Source organism: Lycium barbarum, chromosome 4 (assembly GCF_019175385.1).
Source record: "Lycium barbarum isolate Lr01 chromosome 4, ASM1917538v2, whole genome shotgun sequence".
In the NCBI taxonomy this organism is placed as follows: domain Eukaryota; kingdom Viridiplantae; phylum Streptophyta; class Magnoliopsida; order Solanales; family Solanaceae; genus Lycium; species Lycium barbarum.
The window spans coordinates 36,221,257-36,240,959 of NC_083340.1; the positions used below are offsets into that span (position 1 = coordinate 36,221,257).

General features: G+C 34.8%; 2 protein-coding genes and 1 long non-coding RNA gene across 3 annotated transcripts; 1 reads left to right on the forward strand and 2 right to left on the reverse strand.

Moving 5' to 3' along the window:
* Positions 1 to 8,702: 8,702 nt before the first annotated feature.
* On the reverse strand, positions 8,703 to 11,974 carry LOC132638378 (vacuolar-processing enzyme-like). The gene is made up of 9 exons (XM_060355285.1): positions 11,777 to 11,974; positions 10,893 to 11,057; positions 10,634 to 10,790; positions 10,439 to 10,521; positions 10,104 to 10,327; positions 9,759 to 9,807; positions 9,414 to 9,623; positions 9,109 to 9,315; positions 8,703 to 9,001 (listed from the first exon to the last, which is right to left on the reverse strand). The coding sequence occupies exons 1-9, from the start codon at positions 11,939 to 11,941 to the stop codon at positions 8,867 to 8,869; spliced, it is 1,395 nt and encodes a 464-aa protein (XP_060211268.1). The 5' UTR covers positions 11,942 to 11,974; the 3' UTR covers positions 8,703 to 8,866.
* Positions 11,975 to 13,476: 1,502 nt separating this feature from the next.
* Positions 13,477 to 14,631, forward strand: LOC132638380 (uncharacterized). The gene is made up of 2 exons (XR_009581702.1): positions 13,477 to 13,695; positions 14,332 to 14,631. It is a non-coding gene; the product is annotated as an uncharacterized LOC132638380 (long non-coding RNA).
* An 811-nt stretch (positions 14,632 to 15,442) lies between these two features.
* Positions 15,443 to 17,458, reverse strand: LOC132638379 (probable protein phosphatase 2C 72). The gene is made up of 5 exons (XM_060355286.1): positions 16,846 to 17,458; positions 16,456 to 16,728; positions 16,235 to 16,352; positions 15,925 to 16,148; positions 15,443 to 15,819 (listed from the first exon to the last, which is right to left on the reverse strand). The coding sequence occupies exons 1-5, from the start codon at positions 17,011 to 17,013 to the stop codon at positions 15,727 to 15,729; spliced, it is 876 nt and encodes a 291-aa protein (XP_060211269.1). The 5' UTR covers positions 17,014 to 17,458; the 3' UTR covers positions 15,443 to 15,726.
* Positions 17,459 to 19,703: the final 2,245 nt, after the last annotated feature.

Consider the following 19,703-nt stretch of genomic DNA (forward strand, 5'->3'; position numbering starts at 1 on the left):
AGAAAAATGGTGATCGACTGGAGAGAGAAATGATGACCGATTGGAGAGATAAATGAGAAGAGAAAGGGATCTAAGCTAAAAGCCATAAGTTTTTTTTTTTTTTTTTTTTTTTAGCAAAGTCCACTAGGCTTGTGAGCCTAGTGCTGATTTTATAAATTTTCAAAAGCACAAAATAAAGAGTCTTTACAAATAGTGCCAAAAAAGGCTAATAAAATGCAGGAATTAAGCTAAAGACCAACCCAAGTCTTATATGATGACTTAAGTTGGCACTACAAATTGCTAAATTAAGAATATGATAAACGACTAAAACTTGAGTAAACTTGAATTGTGATGTTCTGCTTGTTGTCAACCAAATTGTGTCCCAAGTTTGATCCCTTGATGCACAACTTGGCCAAAAATCCATGTATATCAGCAGTATACTTGTGTATATCCACGGTATACTTGTGTTAATATACTGCAGTATACACATAATATACTGCTCAATAGTATGCCTGAGATTGTCCCATTGATCTGAGTATTGTTGAAGATTCCTCCAAGGATCCTTGTAGGAAAATGAACTTGCACAGCATGTACAGCCAAACTGGCAGTAGCAAAAACCAGTAATGTAGGTACAGCAGCTGTTGCTTCAGTGTCCCTTGCTTCATCTTCCCGAACTTCTTCTCTTTACCTTGTGTAGATTATCAGCACTGTATTTGTGTATATCAGTGCCTGCAATCCTGTACAAGCTCTTGATTGCACCTTGTAAGTTGTTCCTTTGATGCTTGACATTCTGCAAACTTTAGTTTGTACCTCTGCTGCCAAGCATTTCCATTTTCTACTGTCAGTTAGTCCAAGTGTAGCTCACAGCACTTCATCTTTGCAGTTAGTCCAAGTGTAGCTCGCAACATATATTGCCTTTGCAGTTGCTGCATATCCTTGCAGCCTTTGATTATGATTAGCAGCTGGTGCATTACACCAGATTGCCAACTGGTTTTTTTTTTTTTTCTCACTAAGATCCTAAGTTCTATATTTCCAAGAACTTGCTTAATCTTTCATGTGAATCCATGCTAAACCTCCTCCTGATCCCTGACCATCTTGCACCAGGTGGTGCATAAATTTCCTTGGCTACCTTGATTGTCCATGCTAAACCTGCAAATAGAACACATTGTTAGAGTAGAAAACCATCATGCTTTCCTCCAAATGGACTTAAGCATGATGGTTCATTATTAATGGGAACACCAAGTATGATGCTGATGTTTCCAACTTGACAATAGCTTTCCCTTTTTTTTTTTTTTTTTTTTCTCTGCCTTTCCTTTTGATGCACAGCAGCAGCAATAATGCTGCATTTATGCACCTTGTAACAGCAACCAACCAAGTCTGCAAAGTGACACACCAGCAGCCTCTTCTTTTTTTTTTTTTTTTTTTTTGTGTGTGTGTGTTTCCTTTCTGATGTACACCAGCAGCAATTGATAGTCCATCTTCACTAAAGCTATAACCAAGTAGGAAAAAGCCTAAGTGAAGAGGCCATAAGTTAGGAATTGTAACTTATGATTTTTTTTTATTTTTTTTTTTTTGCTTAAAAACAAGTGCTTAAAAGCAATTTTTTATTTTACCCAAATACTACAAAAGTGCTTAAAAGCTATTTGGCTTAAAAGCACCTAAATGAAGCCAATCCAAACAGGCTCCGAGTGTATTTAAGAGAAGAGAAAGAGACTTAAGTATATTGTAATAAATTTGAAACCTTACTTACCCCAAACTCTTTAAATTTATAAAAGGAACCCCGAACACACTTTTTAACCTAAAACACAAAAATAAAGCAAAAAAATCAACGGATATTTTTCCAATTGAAAACTCAAAGTATCCTTTATGCCAAATCTACTCCAGTTAGATGCGAACCATATGGTTACGGTACTCCCTGTTCTAGTCCAAAGCTAAAGAACACAAAAACCAATCAAAAATACATTGCAATAATTTATAGTGATAATAATAATTAGGGAGAACTACTTTTTTTCTTTTTTTTTAAGAAGACGAAAGCACTAAATATTCTATGATCATCACAGAGTTTATAACACACTCTATGACGATATTACAACTGATAATACTTATAGTGAAATATTAAAATAAGCAAGAATATAGAGTCAGGCCCTTGTTTTTTTTCGAATTGTGAATTCCTCTAGGAGATGTAGCCCGATAAAAATCTGATTCTTCACCTTATCTTCTTCTTCCAACAGCTTCAAAATCTCTTGATACTTCATCAAATCTTTTTGGATCTATTGGAACTTGTTGATGTAGTTTAACCTTGTCTCCTTCTGTTTTGTCACTCTCATTGGCAGTTGCCATAGAACAACCCCCTCAGACACTTTACCATCCCAACTATGTTTTCTTCCATGGGTCTTCTTTATCTTGAATCCACTCCTTTGTTGCCTAGGTGAAAGATCTCCGTCCCTAGCCACCTTAGCAAAGCATTCATCCAATATTTCATTCTCATCTTCTTCATCAAATATGTCAAAGCCCAAATCACCATCAAAAGCCTCTAAAGGATCCTCCACTAAAGCTCCTGGCTCATACCGCTTGGCCGCAATTCCAATAGGCTTGCTTTTAGTAGGATTATCCATAGCATTCAAATTTTCCATATCGTGTGACACTAAAGCATGAAGAACATTAGTAGGAGTCAATTGAATATTCGGAACACTTACATTCAAAGGTGCACTCATTTGAGCCACCAGTTGACCCGCAGCTAAAGATGGAAGAACCATTGCATGGCTTGGCACAAATGCCGGGGCTACTGGACTCAACTTGCTGCGCATTGAAGGGGATGAAACCTTCCCATCCTCCTCCACTATGTCCGCCCAACTCTTTATACTCGTACCACCTTTTTGGTCACTCTCGTTTTAACGTTATTGCTTAAACGTTTTGGAGCGGAGGCCACAATCTTATCCACATCTTGGTCATTCCCTGTGGGCATTACTTGCTACCCAGAGTCATCATGTTGCTCACCAACTATCTCCATAGACTGAGTAGGGATCTCAAATGCCAAAGTGTTCAATGTGACCATCAACGGCTTCAAGACGGGGACCGGACAAACCAAACTTGCAATTTGTTGTTGCATTAGCATGTTTGCCAATTTTGGATGTGCAATATGACTTTTAGAACATCCTGAAGCAGATTGGTGCTCCTCTCTACTGAAAGAGCGTCAAAAGTGTTAGGACACACAATGTCCTTTGTTGCAATGTCTTGTTCCTTTGTCATATTAAGTTCTTTGACAATTTGAGGACTAACAGATTATTTGCGTGAGACCACTATACAGCCTTCACTTCTAGCATCTTCTTTAGCATTGTTCAAATCCATAGCCTGCTCGGAAACTGTTAAATTCCCAACTACGACACCCATATCACCAAAACTAGGCAACTCGTTGATTTTGGCCTGTTGCACCACCTCTTGCACCTTTCCAACCAAAACCTCCCGATTTTCATTGATATCAAGAGAATGGACTGCCTCAGATTTACTATTTCCTAATGGACTACCCTCATTCCTTTTCGGATTAGGATGCAAATCTGGAGCAGCTTCCTTTCCAACCCATGAGCTTTCAGCGAGGTTTTCGGACACCCTAGCCAATGCTCGACCTACTGGAATATCTCCCATGTTAGCTCTCTTTTGTTGTTGCTTCTTAGTGTTTAGATAATCACGTACATCTCCTTGCAATTTCTCAACCGAAGCTCCCTCAATCTCCATTGCCGCAACATCTTCTTTTTGAACCACTACGTTTTTTCCAATTAACAATCGGCACTTTTTTTCATCATGACCTTGGTGCCTACAATGGGTGCAATATTGAGGAAAATTATCATACACGACCTCCTGGAACTCGTCAATAATTTTGCCCGTGACTTTGTCCACACTTTGAAGTCGAATATGATCCGAATGTTTGTCCAACAAGTCGAGGATCACCCTAACCCTAGCCGTGCTAGGTCTTGATCTCACTTGCGTGACCTTATCCACAACAATAGGTTTTCCGACTGCTGAAGCAATGGAAAGCAAAGATCTCTTAGCAAAAAATCAGTCGATAGGTTTGGAAACAAAATCCATACTCCCGCACGTGAAGTCTCCTCCTTAGGGTTGAATCCAATAGTCCATGGGAAAATCCTAATTTGATGGTCTTTGCCGTTTTGCATGAAATAATTCACGCCTCTTGATAATGTAGCCACAAAATCATCATATTGATCCATACGAGAGCAAGCAACCCGACGAGACAATGTCCCTTAATGCCGAGGAACTTAGGCAAAATCGATCTTAAAGTTGGCAAATCTGGTGATCCCGTGGATAGTTTAACCACAATGGCGTAATGAAGTTCCTCCTCCCTAGCGAAAGTTTGTCGTTCATCCAACGTAAATTTTAATGTAGGAATTCCATGAACAGCTTCAATAGGTATCAAACTAGTTTGAGAAAAGTTAACGGTTGATTTTGTTTGATTCAATCTATCGGCATAAGTAGGGGGTGTATTGGTGTTTGTAGTGTTGATTGTAGGGTTTTGGGGAGGCTCTCCCGCAGCCAAAGGCCGGGGAGAGACGGTGGCAGCCATGGCTGCCCTAAATCTCCATGGTCTCAAAGGAGAGAGGCAAGAGGAGAGGGCCTAGGGTTTCATTTTGCTTATTGGGGAGAACTACAGGAATGACCAATAATATAAAAAGTCTACAACCACTTAGAGATCGTTTGGTTGCTGGTTAGAGTTATGCATGTATTAGTAATATATAAATTAGTTATGCATATATTAGTAATATAGGGATAATTAGATGCAGGTATTAGTTATGCAGGTTAGTTATGCAGAATTTAGTTATGTAGGGTTTAGTTCATGTATTAGTTATTCCGTCTTCTATTATGCATAAATTAGTACATGGATTCTCTTATACCTATACATGTATTAGCTATGCGGAAATGAAAAACATGAACTAAACATTGTATTAGCAATGGCATGTTTCATGTGGAAAGAGAAAAAACCCAACCAAACATTGTATAACTTATGTTAGATTTTATGTTGGGTTTATTTTTTCTCATTTTTGTAACCAAATAATGTACTTAAGTTCTGCAAGTTTTAATACACGAATAATTTTTCTCTAACCAGCAACCAAACATCCCCTTAATCATTTAACCTTTCATTGCGTATGTCAATATAATAGCAAGGCAATATACAAAATTTGAGGAAGATTAAAAGTGATTTAGATTAGTTTGGAGTCAAAATTCATAGTGAAAATCGGGTTCAAATTTTGTATTGGCGACATATGTATCTCACAATACATGGATATATAGGAGATATATATGGGATACACAAACGATACTCATGGGATACACGAAGATACATAGGGGATACACATTTCATCTTCTTCAATGTTTATCTTCTAATTGGAATTTGGCTCAAATTCCTATGCAAACCACCTCAAAATTTTTACCAAATCGTCCCAAAAATGAGATTCAAACTCCTTAAGATCTTTTTATTAATTAATAAGTTATTAAAAATCAATAAGAAGTTCTAGCGTTCTATATTCCAACATTAATAGATTATCTTTGATTTCATGGCTATGTCTAATAATGAAGATTGGTCCACCTCACGATTACAAGAGAATCTTTGTAAATGAGACTGCTTAAGTGAAATTTGTTGTGATGGTATTGTCACATGATGGCTTAGTAATAAGGGATTGATTGAACCATTACAGGCTATGGGAAACAAAGGTTCTACTGGGTCGGGTTGGAGCGATGAATGAAGAAAGCAGTCGATATTTACCATTCTAAATTAACAGGGATGAAAGAAAAATGAATTTAGAGTTAATATTGATTAGCATTTAATAAGGTGGGACGATATTGATACTCCCCTTCCCAATTTATATGAAAATCTTTCCTTTTTTTTGTTAGTCAAGAATGACACATTTTTATATTTAGTAACAATTTAATTTTAAAATTCTCATTTTATCCTTAATGAAATAATTTCTAGCCATAAATATTTCTTTAGCTTGTTTTAGACCATAAGATTAAAAGTGGTAGGGATCTAATAGCTCAGTTGGTTGACTACATGAACTTTCACCTTGTTGGTGAAAGTTCGAATCCCCACATTATAATTCTCTCCTCCACTTTCCCTTCCCCTATGTAATAAAAAATAATTTTAAAAAAAAGATTAAAAAGTCTTTTCTTTATTAAACTTCGTGTAAAATGAAACTTCCTCGTATAAATTGGGAAGGAGAGAGCAGTTTTTTTTTATTATTATTTTAATTTTGGACCGTCAAACTCAATAGTTGTCTCTGATAACAATAGTACAACTCCACACCTTCCATTAATGGTGAAAGCCCAAAAAACAGCCAGCTTGTCAGGAGTAACCCCATCTGATTCCTCTCAGCTTACAAACCAAATCACTGAACTGAGAAGTAAAATTCCAATGGACATAGAGCCCGTTTGGATTAGCTGAAAAAAAGCAGCTTTTAAGCATAAATATTTAAAGTACTTTTAAAGTGTTAAAAGTTATTTTATAAATAAATAGTTACGTGTTTGGATAAAAATACTGAAGCTGAAAATAAGTTGTTGATGTGTTTGGTAAACAAGTGTTGTCAAGCACTTTTTTAGTAGTGAGCAGTGGCGGAGCCACACTATGCCGAGGGTGTTCATCCGAACCTCCTCGGCGGAAAAAAACACTGTATTTACAAGGTTAAAATTATTTTGTATGTATATATAGTAGATGTTGAACCCCCTTAAGCTTCTTCGTATGTTTACTTTTTTATACCCCTCGGCGGAAATCCTGACTCCGCCACTGGTAGTAAGGGTAATATTGGAATTAGAAGAAAATATAAGAGATAAAAAAGTAAAATCGTTGATGGCTGTTAAGCTAAAAAGAAAAAAGTTAAGAGTCCCCAACTTCTTGTTTTTAACTTATTTTAAGCATTTTTTAATTTATTTTAATCTCTTTTTTATTTTTCCAAATAATCAGATTCCAAATTGTTTTCACCTTCTCCTCCTCAACAAGTAGTCAAGTACAATCACTAGATGCATAAGATTTTGCCCAAGACCCCAAAGGTAGTTTACCCAAGAACAAACAAACAAAGCAGGTAACAATACGATACCCACATTGAATGAGACATAAAAAAACATACAACATTTCTATAGTGTCAAGTGACATGAAGAGATGCTTTACTTTCTTCATATTGTAGTGCGTGGAAGCTAGAAAGTAGGAAAAAAAAAAAAAAGAACACCCATGCGACATTTTACATTCAGTTTATTTTTATTTATCTTTTGTTATTTTTTCTATTTTCTTTCTTCTTTCTTATCATTTTGTTCGTCAGATGAGTACATCTTTTGCTAAAAATAATAAACTAGTTGAAACTTACTGTTTGTCATAACCCTTATGGTAATAATATAATTGTTATTTTAAAAATGAGGAGAAAAGAAATACTTCTGGCTTGTCTATATGACACTATTATTTTATTAATCTTGATATATTTCAATATTTCAAAAAATGGTAAGACATGTTTAAGATCATATATTTTTAAAACAACTTATTTCTTAATCAAACTACATCCTATAAATTGAAAGGAAAATATAATAATGTTGCAGTCTTGAGGGAAATTCTATAGAAAAATGGCATGTATAACTAGACTTGTTATATTAAGATAACCGAGAGGAGAAGAGATGTAAAGACAAAACCAAGGCCACATGGATAAATTTTGGCATTGATCATACATTAGCACAATAAACTATATTTCCTTTGTTTGAAGTTTAGTGCACATATTAGTACAAAGTTATTATCTTTTATCAAATCGTATAAGGTTTCCTCGTGTATATGTGTTTTACTTGAATGGTCAAAACATGTTGAAATGAAAAATATTGATATTAATAAAGTTGAATTATGTTCGATCTTATTAAGATATCGAGATTCATTTGAAGGAAGAAGACATTTATGCACAACAATAGATTATATTTTCTTCGTTTGAGGTTAATTTAATGCAAAAGTTAATCTGTGATGTCTCGTTCTTGATTTGGATGGTCCCAACAGACAAAAGGTTGCTTACAAATTTCTAAAAAAGAACAACTATGTTAGACATTTTATTATATTGAAATTTATCGTAAAGGAAAAGACTAAAATTTTGCTCCATTTATGATAACAATTACTATTCTTGGTTAGATGATAAGTTGCAGAGACACAAATCAATAGTGTGATTTAACCATTTTATAATTTTCTTTTTCATTTGAATGGTAAAAAGAACAAAATAGAAAGATGTTGCCCGATAATTTGTGGGGCTATTTAATTTTTACATTTTTATACATTTGATTTTAATTTTTTTAATGTGCATGTCTTGCCTTATACGTTTATTCTTGATTTTGTTATTATAAATTTTTTCTAGGTTCCCTTTACTTTGTTCGGTATAGGAAAAAGATTGAGACTTTCTATTCATAAGGAAAGCCATGCATAATGAAATTGTTAGGTGTTTATATAATATTTTGTATTTGAAATTGAATCTGAAGAACCAAGAGTATTTGAAAGTCGAGCTTATGTTCTCTGCCTTTTTCTTTTTCTCTCTCTTCGTGAATTACATGACATTTATATCAAATGTGAAAGTTGCAAATCATTTATACTTGGCAATTTCAAAATTTTGGGTATTTGGACTTGGTCTTCCTTCGTGATTTTGATTCAAAATTGTTCCAGAATAAGAAGACTTAGAATTACATATAAATAAGAACCCGAAAAAAGTTTTATTTAATTTACTACATGGCGACTATATATAGATAAGATTGTGCTTGTCAACACTCAACATTTATGTTATTCTCATTGTTGCTATCTATTGAAAGTGAAATTTTGCAGCCATGAACAAACTTAGTGGCATACATTAATCTTTGCCAAGAGTACCCTTTACTATCAAGGACATGCTTGTGCAGTTGCATCAGCCATTTTCCCACTCTCAATTCCAGCATTGCAGATGTTGGCGATTCCACGTATGTGTTTCTTTCCGTACGGGGTTAATTTTCCACAATGTGCCTCGAACGTCTTCACCTATACATGTGAAAAGACTAGTCACATTCTCGACATAAGAACGAAAAAACAAATTCTACTAAAGTGCCACAAAGAATTTGGCCTTTATAGTTAGGTTCACTACTTACATATGATTTTAGGCAATCCCAATTGTCAACAAGTGGTTGTCCAGCAGGTCGAACACTCTGTAGTACCTCATTACCATTTTCAACTCCAAACAGAAGCTCTCCAAGATGTTTTACACTATTATCCACTTGACTTCTCTTTGCAATAGTTTCAATAAGTCTCGCACGAATGGCTAGATGCTCAGCAGAGCCTTCGGGAGCGTCTTGGTACTGAAACATTCAAAAAGAACAAATCGAAATCTTGTGGTGTTGGAAGAAGAATTTCTCATCGATTTTATTGCAAATTAAAAAGAGATATAGAACCATACTTTAGAAAACAAATAGAAAATCTCAGCACTGCGTTGACCCACATTCCTTGACGATGATTTCGAGTATGACATGGCATTCACAGAGGCATGACTGTGGTTTGAGGAAGCAACGCCCATATACTCGGAAAGAGCGTCAGAACTTAGCACGATATCACCATATTGCATGACATGGGATCCATGTGTTAGGTTGGCGGCAGTTCTATTTGCAACCTGATGAGCATGTCCACAGTGAAATTATAAATCTCCCTTTAGAACACGAAATAAATTGATCTTACACTAGTATAATTGAACAAATTGATTAAAGCATATGCACAGTTTGTCCGCAAGTACAGCACAAGCTCTTACCCGGCTATACTGCCCTGCCAAACTGTCAGAATGTCGATCTTGCACATCACTATTCACAAATACAGACGGTTAATAAGTTTGACGTAATAACAAAATCAAATTCATCTTTAAATTTTAATCCTAGAATTAATGAAATATGTACAAGAATCTTTAATTACTTGGCACACTCATCTCGATTAAGTTATTGCACTTTCTGGGAGTTAAGAGGAAAAATATATATGCAGTGACTTTTGACAAATATAACTCACATGGGATAATTGATCTATCATCAATAAATTTTACATCAACTATCACTTTATTTCTCTCTGCATATTGGAGAAATGACCACAAGAGAGTTGTCCATACCTATCCTCCATCCAGGCAACACTATACAAGTCTCCCAGGCAAACACCATTAAACTCGGGAGGGGGACACTCTACCAAGCAGGGTTCACCTTTACCACTCATACCACAATATGTTCCCCAACTGTTTTCATCGGGTTTTGATGCAGTCGTGACATAGATATTTAGACCTTCGGGAAGAAGACCATCAAACATGCTTCCAGACTCACAAGCTTCTAAGTAAAACACCTGAAGATTGAAAACATCATCCAACATAAAATTACACCTCGGATTTCACTATTTTCCTTTTTGTCCCAGGAAACGAAGGCCTTTTAAAGCTGAAACAACGATGCAAGTTACCAGTTTACTATACGTTCCAGAAGCATGCTTCTTTTTCAACACGTTTATCAGATCGTTTGCATAGACAACTCCAGTGGGCATTGCTGATAATTGTAGGTGAATTAATTATGACGACTCAATTTGAAACCAGAAAACTAAGAAAAGATTAAGCAGATTGAAGTACAGAGGAACACTATGTGTGAGGAAGCTACTTACAGACAATACCAGGGCCACCATGATCGGTATAGTAGATGAAGATATGGTCATTTGGACCACTGTTCAAAACTTTCCCACTTCCCCCAACTATACCACTTTTGTTCGCAAGGATAACATTGTAAAAATTGTCAGCATTAACATCTTCACCTATATAATCCTGCCTCAACATAAATAATAACCCCATTAGCACACATTAATTCCAACCTTATAAAAAAAATAGAGGGATTGAATTGCTCGAAAGAGAAAAAAGTACACTAACCTTAGGAACACCATTGTAAACATCTTGGCCATGTGGATTATTGATGATGACTCCAGGTCTGGGATTATCCCTATTGTTGGCAATATCATCGTACATGAATACAATGATATTCTCGTCTTTAAGACCCCCTTTCTTGAGTATTTGATAAGCATGACACACATCAGCCTGAAATCATTCAATGGCCAAAGAAATTAAGATATAACATTCAGATTTCGCTATGCCATGCAATGATGTATATGCTTAATTGATTCCTATTTTCATTTTTTGTCATTTTGAAAATGAAATTTATTTATTATATAGGTAAGTCCATAACATAGATTTTAGAAAAGAGTAAATCATCATGATATTGAAAAAGTAAAGAGAGGGGGTGATATATGTTGCTAATATAGAGGGCAAATTAGGCATTTAAAAAGCTCATTTGAGATATGTGGGAGGAAATATCTATTATCCAAAGTTGAAGGGGCATTTAATTTTTAAAACAAAGTCCGTCACATGGTGTAAATGATTTTCTTAGAGGACTTTCTTAGATATTACATCTAGAGGACTAAAGTGCATTTGTAATTTTACTAGTGCATTTGTAACCTGTAAGTACGTGTAACTTACCTCTTCTTAAGCATATAAAATATGTTCTCTAAAATAAATTGGGAGGGGTAGGGCAATAGAGGAGTTTTAAATGAGAATACATTAAACACTATAGTTGTATGATAAAACATAGCAACTCCATCAGTCATCACTCAGTTCTCGGAACAAGAATGATTTAGTAATTTATACTTGTGACGGGATGTTCAATTATTTATATAGTTGCTGATAATGGCATTTGCAAAACTATTTTTATTAGAAAACTAGACAATTTAAAGAAAAATGTAGTTTGAATCAATGAGAACCTGGTGCCTGTAATTCCACCATCCATTAGAACCAGCAACTAGAACAGCCCATTTGGTCCCTACCGTTTCTTCAGTTAAGAATCTAGAAATTCCACGACCTTCAATGCTGGCCCAAATTGAGAGCACAACAAGAAATACGAGACCAATATTGTACCTAAATATCATTGTATTGTGTTTTGTGGTGAACAAAGAAAACAGAGAAATAGGTGAATTGGACTATTGAGTTCTATGAATTATATTGGTGCATGAGAAATTTATAGGAGCTCAAACTCCTTTGTGCCAACATAAGAGACGTACCAAGGGACTGATGTGGACGACGTAGAATTCAAAGGTAACAACCATAAGAACTCACGAAAATATGTCAAGAATTTGACAATTGCAATACAAATATGCATTGCTGTACGAGAAATTTCTTGTCACTTATTATACTAGTTTTGTCATGTCATCACATCGTTATTGTACGCTTTTTTGTCCATTGGAGTGGACCGGTACAAATCAAGGAAATCAAATATTGGGGAGATTAGGGATTAAAATAATTTTGAATGTTACAAATAGCAAAACCACCATAAGTTACCCGCACAAGATGAAAAAGAATATATTGTAAACATTAATTAAAAAAAAAAAACTATAAACAGAGATTAATGTTTTTCTCTGTTGAGCTTTTCTCTGTTTATACTTATAAATTGGGGGCATCTGTAGGTGAAGTAACGTAATACCTCACACAGTGACGGATCCAGGATTTTCATTCAGGGTGTTCAGAAAAAAAAAAAAAAAAAAAAAAAAAAAACTAAATAGACACTATAATTTTTTGCTGAGGGTGTTCAAAAGTTAATATATGCACATAAATACAGAAAATTTACCCTATATACACTGTAATTTTTTGCCGAGGGTGTTCGGGTGAACACCCTCACTTGAACGTGGATCCGCCCCTGACCTCACAATAGTTTAGTTTTCGAAGATAAATGTTATAAAACTTATGTTGCACGAAACAGGTCTGGATATTTCATTAAGTGGTAAGGGAAAAAAAATTAAAAACCACAGATATAAGGACAAAAATTAAAGACCAGTGCATTTGAAGGGAAATTCGTGCAAAAGCTTGAAGAAGTTTTAGGAAAAGAAAGGTAAAAATTCCACGAGGTATCTTATTTGGACATCACTATCTAACATGTACTTATTATTTTAAAATTTGTTTTGCACATTTATCCATTCCAGAATAACTTCAGACATGCGGTGTTTGAAGTTAGGCTTTGACAAAACCTATAAAAAAATCCAAAGTCACATATGACTGAGTTCAGACAGCTGTCTGAAGTTCATACAAAAATGATTGAACTTCATCGATATGTGCCTAAAGTTCAAGGTAAAATGACTGAAATTCAGTTATACGTGCCTAGTCTTCAATCATATGAAATTTCAGACACTGCGTGTTTAAAGTTGTTTCAAAGTGGATAGATTTAAAAAATCCTTACAAATTACAGGTATGACTTAAATTGTGGTCTCAAATTCAGATATGTGTGCACTTCGGCCAAAAGACAGGGATGTAGAGTAATGGGCCTAGACTAAGCTATTCACTTACCAAATCCAGCCCAATTAATGGGTTAAGCCAACAGCTACTTTGTTCAAATGGCCCAAACCGAAGCCTAGTTCGAAGTATATAAATCTCCAGTTACCTGTTTTGTCTGTCAAAATCGAAGTGATGCTTGTCGAGGAATAAGTTGTTTAGACATAAAAAAAATTTAAAATGCGGAGCATAATTTATGAAATATCATGGTGTGAAAACATAAACTTATTTCATGAAAAGATTTTGTTACGGGGAGCAAAAATTCAGGACCAGCCCAAAATAGGGTAAACGTGAAAATGAAACCCCACTGTTTAGGCGCTCATCACAAGACATTGCTATCCGCATTCGACGGTTTTAATTGGTTCATCTCTATTTTCTCTGTTTCTACATGTTTATTTGTAGTCAGTATAGTGTATTTGCCATTTGTAGATTTTATAGGGTTGCTATTTGGAAGCATCAAGCATGATAAAAAGATCAAAGGCAAAGTACTTGCTCTCTATTTGTGAGTTCGTTCCAACTTGAACAATATTCAAACCTATAGATGGATTTTATTTGAGTTTGTTTTTATCGTAAATTGAATAAACATAGTTTTGTTGCACTCGTGCACCATTTGGCCACCAAGGCTACCGTGTTTGCGACTTGTAAGTTACAAAAGAAAATTGAGTGACTTTGGTGCAAAACAAACTACAGTTGTATAGTTGTGTGACCATTTGTGAGATTCACCTAACATTATGCAACTGTACAAATTTTATTGGTAACAAGCTTAATTCTCCTCCCCTTAACCATAAATTTGTCCGAAACCTGATTCTGTTCCCATTTTCAACCTCCAGTCTCATGCTTTGCTGAAATCTAGCACTTTCCATATAAGTTTCCTATTTTGCTGTCCTCTTTCTCAAAGAGAATCTTGTTTGTTGAGACCATTTTTATATGATTCTTGAGTTTCCCTTTCATGGTTTCCAGTTTTGATTAGTTGATGATGCTGCTGTAAAATTTACAGGTCGATGGCAGGCGTTTCCGAACAGGTGGTTGGAATATTATGGAGAATCCTTGAAGTGCGAGATCTAAATGCATACAAAGAGATAATGTTGAAAGGGAAGGAGTTTGAGGTGGGTCATAATTCTTTACTGTTTATTTAGTTTATATTTGTCCCCTGTGCATGTGACACTTTTATCACAAACCTGGAAGATCATGAATTCCATCATCAGGTTCAGTAAGCATGATTATTTTCGACAATGCTGAAGGTTTTTTTTCTACCTTCCATCAAACAAAAGAATAAATAAACCTTTAATAAAGGCCTCATGGAGCTGTTTCTCGTAATGTTAGTGATCTTTCCAGCACAGCATGCTGTGTTTTGTACACAGTTGCATACATAATTTCAATCGCCGATCCTTTGTTCTCATATTATGTGTATATACCCATGTTCATTAATGCTTCATCCCCAAAAAAAAAAAAAAAAAAGATATCAGAAGCAATTTAAGTAGGATAAGCTCAAGCAAGAACTGCTCCAAAATAAAGAAGCTTGTTTTGAGAATAGCTCGTATAATATGCTGGGATAAGGTGATCTGAAAGATGTATAGAGTTGATGTGAGTTGCAAATGGCGATCAGCTTAGACTAGGGAATCTGATAAATGAATCAATTTGATTTTTTAAAAGCCTGATATGACGGGATTTCAAGCTGAATTTCACTTGTGAACTTTTGCATCCATTCTCTTCCCTGTCGTTTTTTTCCATCTAATTCAAAAGAGTAAATACATATCTTTGCAGTGGCCTGAAATTGTTCCAAATCAGATTAAAGTATAGCAATTTTTTTAGAACAGTGGAGAGAAGCAAGTCGTATTGATTGCTAGCATTAAGGTTTGATTTTTGTCTGTATATTCTTTTGATTAAAACTTCAAAAATCTTGGCCATAATTTTGAAGTATTGCCTGGTGCCTAAGGTTTTCGATTTTTGTCGATAACAAGTAATGATATGGTGAAGCAGCTCCTTTCATTTTTCGGTTTCTCTTTCTCCTTTTTTATTGCTCGACCTGAAGGGTCTTATCAAATAAATGACTGCGCAATATGTAAACAAAATGTTTGTATATGTTTTTCAAAAAGCAAAAGAAAACGCTTTACTTTCATCTCACGACTTTGTAGTCTCCAAAATTTCTACATTGAACTTAAAATCTGACAGATAGTCGTTTACGTGTATCTACACTGCTAAATAGAAATAGCATCACCCAAAACTGTCGCAACTCCAGCACGTCAGATAGTCGATTACGTTTAAGCACAATGAACTTGTGTATAGCTTTGGCTTCAAGTACTATTCTGCAGAGGTGCTTGTTGATGCAAGAACAGGCAGATTGCAGTGCAATCATCTCTCTTGCTGTTAGGAAACTTCTGTTTCCATTCATCTAAGCCTGTACCACTGCCTCTGAGGCTGCGGCTGCATTATTTGCTGCACATACTATTGACACAACTTGGTCGTTGCTCAGCACATCCCACACCTATTTTACAATTAAAAAGGATAGGTCAGGTGTTGTAGAAACAGAGAAAAGATGACCTCAAACAGAATAAATAATAGGAGTAGTACATAGTTAAAGTAGGCTTACCCCATCGGTTGCTAGAACGAGAAACTGATCATGGGGAGATATATGGTGATAGGAGACATCAGGCTTGGAGATTATGCCATAGTTTTTGAGCATGAAATCTCCAAAAGCTCTAGACATGGCTAATCCGGGAACATCTTCATGGGGTAACCACACTCTCTTTATATGTGGCTCTTCTTGAAGTGCTAGCACTCTGCCATCACAATTTCTTATTCTTTCTGCTTCATCTGCATCAAACAGTTCAGTAAGTACATTTTGGGACTGAACTGTGCCAAGTATAATGTCAATAGTCAGGAAGAATTAAGAGTCTTACAAGGCAGGCTAGGCTTCAAATCAGTAGTTAACTGAACAGCCTCAATTACTCCCTCCTCCGACTTTCTTCCTAGTACAGCTCTAGAATCACCAAGATTAGCGATAATCAGATCATCCTCCTCTAAGATATAAAACATTTCTATATTAGATTCTCCAAAACCTTTGCTGAAATCTAAATGACGTTCTGATCTCTGAATGATCAGAGAAAGACTTTCTCATTACCTGTCTTATAGCAACCACAGCAGTTGTTCCACTGCAAGAACAGTCCAATTTCTCTATACTTCTAATATCTTTGTCCATCAACTTAAAGGAACTCAGAAAAGCCTCTTTCCACTTGTTAAAATTCTTGCCCAGAGAAGTGATCTTTGGCAGAGAGGCTATCTGTTTCAGAAGCAAAGATGGCAGCTTATTCACAACTAACTTGCTGACTATATGTCCATTCTCTCCATGCCCATCGAAAACTCCTCCGAAAGCTCCATTTTCTACACCATACCCCTGCCATAAAACGAAAGTTTCCATTTTTAGGTACCCCATATAATGAATTTGAACATACCTTTCAGTTCAGTAATAAAACTCACTGGACATGCAAATGAAAGAGGATTGATGACAAACCTGATAGAGAATAGCAGAGTCTTGATTAAGTCCTTTGCTTCCTTGTTGAGAAAAAACAGAACCAACTTGTTGGTACCCATTGTTGTTGTCTTGATAATGAACCACATTTTCATTGCTAAAATCAACAGCATGAATCTCTAAAGATGCAGTGGATATGCAGATACCCATTGTGTGTCAACTGCTCTTTTCTATTCTTTTTTTTTTTTCCCCCTTATTTGTGCAGAAAGAGAATCCTTTATATAAAGAGATTCTTAGACCTTTTCAAGGAGTTGAAAATGGGATTAATATATTCTGGAATAATTGTTGTGGCTCCCAAGGAAGAGAAAAATTCTCATTCAGGTTCAATAATTCACTTTCTTAATTGTGATAGATTATTTGAGACTACCCCAAGATTCACTTTAAGGGGCATCTGAGTTGTACCTAGTAGGATTAGCATACGTAAACTCTAATTATTTAATAAAAGGTTGATTTGTCCTCTTTTTAACAAAATTTATTTTTTTAAAATGGTAACAAAAGATTGCTGACTGCATTTTATTTCTTCACCTTAACACCTCAGCTTATAGACAATCAATTTATGATCTTAATTTCCAAGTAGAAGCCTAAGGATGTTTGAGTCGTAAGTTAAACCTTGGAAAAGAGTATAATTTGGATGACCAAACGGGAAGTTTAGCTTTTTGAGCTGGTAACTTAATCCAAAGATGAATTGGACATCTTGCATCATTTTGAATGTGTTGACTTTTTAAAGCCATTGGTTTAGAACGTTTTTTAATGAGAAGTCTCATTCCAACATGTAAGGATGTTGTCATGGTAATGTTGGTATCTTGGAATAATAATATACTTGGCTCCGTATGATTGGAGGTACCAAAGGGTTTGGAAAACAAACAAACGCTGACATAGACTACATGTTCATATTCTTAGAATCAAATAGTAATAAATATGCAATATTTCTCTTTGATCCTTAAATGCCACCGCGTATTTTGAAAAATAAAAATAATACGTGAAGATGCCTTTTCAAATCATTGAAAGCTTATCAACAATTTGATCTAATTATACCCAGTGTTATGAATTTTAAGGCCCTTGATATTTTTCAGCTTGAATTTTTCTTCATCTTGTGGTGGAAACTTATATTTATAGTACTTAATAGCCCATCAACCAGTGATTATGCAATATAATTTAGTTATAACCTAGGTTAGTAAGAAATGAAACTTTTACTAACCTTGTCTCTTTTTTTCTTTTTTCTTTTTTCTTTTTTCTTTTTTCTTTCTTTTTTAGTCCAGACATGTCTTCAAAATATTTTATTAGGCTCGAAGAGTTACTAATACTTAAGTGGCCTCAATGTGGGATGGGGCTCCTCTTCATTTCTACTCTCTCCATTTTCCCCAAGTTCCTATTTGGATGAAAGACACATGTCATAGTTAATAATTAATGGTTGAGATCTAATTTCCCAAATCAAGGTCCCAACCATAGTTAGAATAACAAATATTTTCTTTATTTACTCTAAAAAGATTTGACAATCTCAAAATTCTAGCTAAAACATTATCTCACCTATAAATTAATCCTAAAATTTTCTTTCTTTCCTATTTATTACGTGTCATATAAATGACTTATAAATTTTCTTTTCTTGAATTAAAATTAAAGCATGAAGTATACAAAAAAAAAAAAATTGGGAACATATCCAGATGGACGTAGGGGGGAAAATTAAGAAGAACTGTACAGAAAAAAAATTGTTCAAAAGAAGCAAAAAAAAAAAAAAAAAAAAAAAAAAAAAAAAAAAAGGAAGAGCGCATAATAAATAGGAAAAGAAAAAAAAATTATGGGTGAGATAATGTTTTAATTAGAATTTTGGGATTGTCAAATTTTTTAGAGTAAATAAAGAAAATATTTGTTATTCTAACTATGGTTGGGACCTTGATTTGGGAAATTAGATCTCAACCATTAATTATTAACTATGACATGTGTCTTTCATCCAAATAGGAACTTGGGGAAAATGGAGAGAGTAGAAATGAAGAGGAGCCCCATCCCTCAACGTGTTTCTAGGCCGGTTATTTTGCTATCCTATCGATTGTGAGAGTGAATTATGCTCAAAATAAAATGAATTAGCCAGGTTAATTAAGATAGTGACTCAGGACCAGCAAATAAAGAGCCAACAGGAACTAGAAATTTTAGGAAATATAGTGGAAATTAGATTTCCATTATCTCAAATATATCACAAGGAAAGAACGTTACTTTATGATTTTATAAAATGTACATAATAAATTAAACATGACATTCTCATACTCGGTGCAAATGGCATATGGAAGCAAGCTAGACATGGTTCCTCTTTTCAACTTTCAATAATATTCATTTCTACATGAGTTATTTATTCTCCTTTTTCTATTGTACTCTAATAAGTTTGAATTTTTGACCCAAGTAAGCCATTATTTAAACCAATTTATCAAAATAATATATTTTTTTGAAAATTTACAGAACTAGAATAAACGTACTCCGCAGTAACGTATTAGACATTATTTTATTTCAAAAATTTAAAGGCAAAAAAGTTAGTGGTTGACGGTGTTAAAGGATAATACGTACTTGTGAGTAACATTTTATCATTAATACGTAACTGAGAGTAACGACTCTAAGAATCCAGGCACGGCCAACTTTTGTACAAAATCTGACATTGATTGATTTTAAAGTCGTAACCCAAAGTAACGATTTCAGGCTAAAACGTAACTGACAGTAACGTTTTTACAATGATCCAGTGAGCGAGTTTAATCATTTGGGCTCGAAAGAATGAGATAGATCACTTTTATTATAGCCATTTGAATTGTAAACCAATTAGTAAAACGAGCTGTCCATTTGATGATGAGTTCATAATG

Excerpts from the sequence above, each read along its gene's own strand:
- LOC132638378 (XM_060355285.1), bottom strand. The coding sequence starts at position 11,941 with ATGATATTTAGGTACAATATTGGTCTCGTATTTCTTGTTGTGCTCTCA. Across the intron at positions 11,058-11,776 it reads GGTGGAATTACAGGCACCAG|GCTGATGTGTGTCATGCTTA; the intron begins GTTCTCATTGAT and ends GAATGATTTCAG. Across the intron at positions 10,791-10,892 it reads TTTACAATGGTGTTCCTAAG|GATTATATAGGTGAAGATGT; the intron begins GTTAGTGTACTT and ends ATGTTGAGGCAG.
- LOC132638379 (XM_060355286.1), bottom strand. The coding sequence starts at position 17,013 with ATGGGTATCTGCATATCCACTGCATCTTTAGAGATTCATGCTGTTGAT. Across the intron at positions 16,729-16,845 it reads ACTCTGCTATTCTCTATCAG|GGGTATGGTGTAGAAAATGG; the intron begins GTTTGTCATCAA and ends GTTTTATGGCAG. Across the intron at positions 16,353-16,455 it reads CTGTGGTTGCTATAAGACAG|GAGGATGATCTGATTATCGC; the intron begins GTAATGAGAAAG and ends TATATCTTAGAG.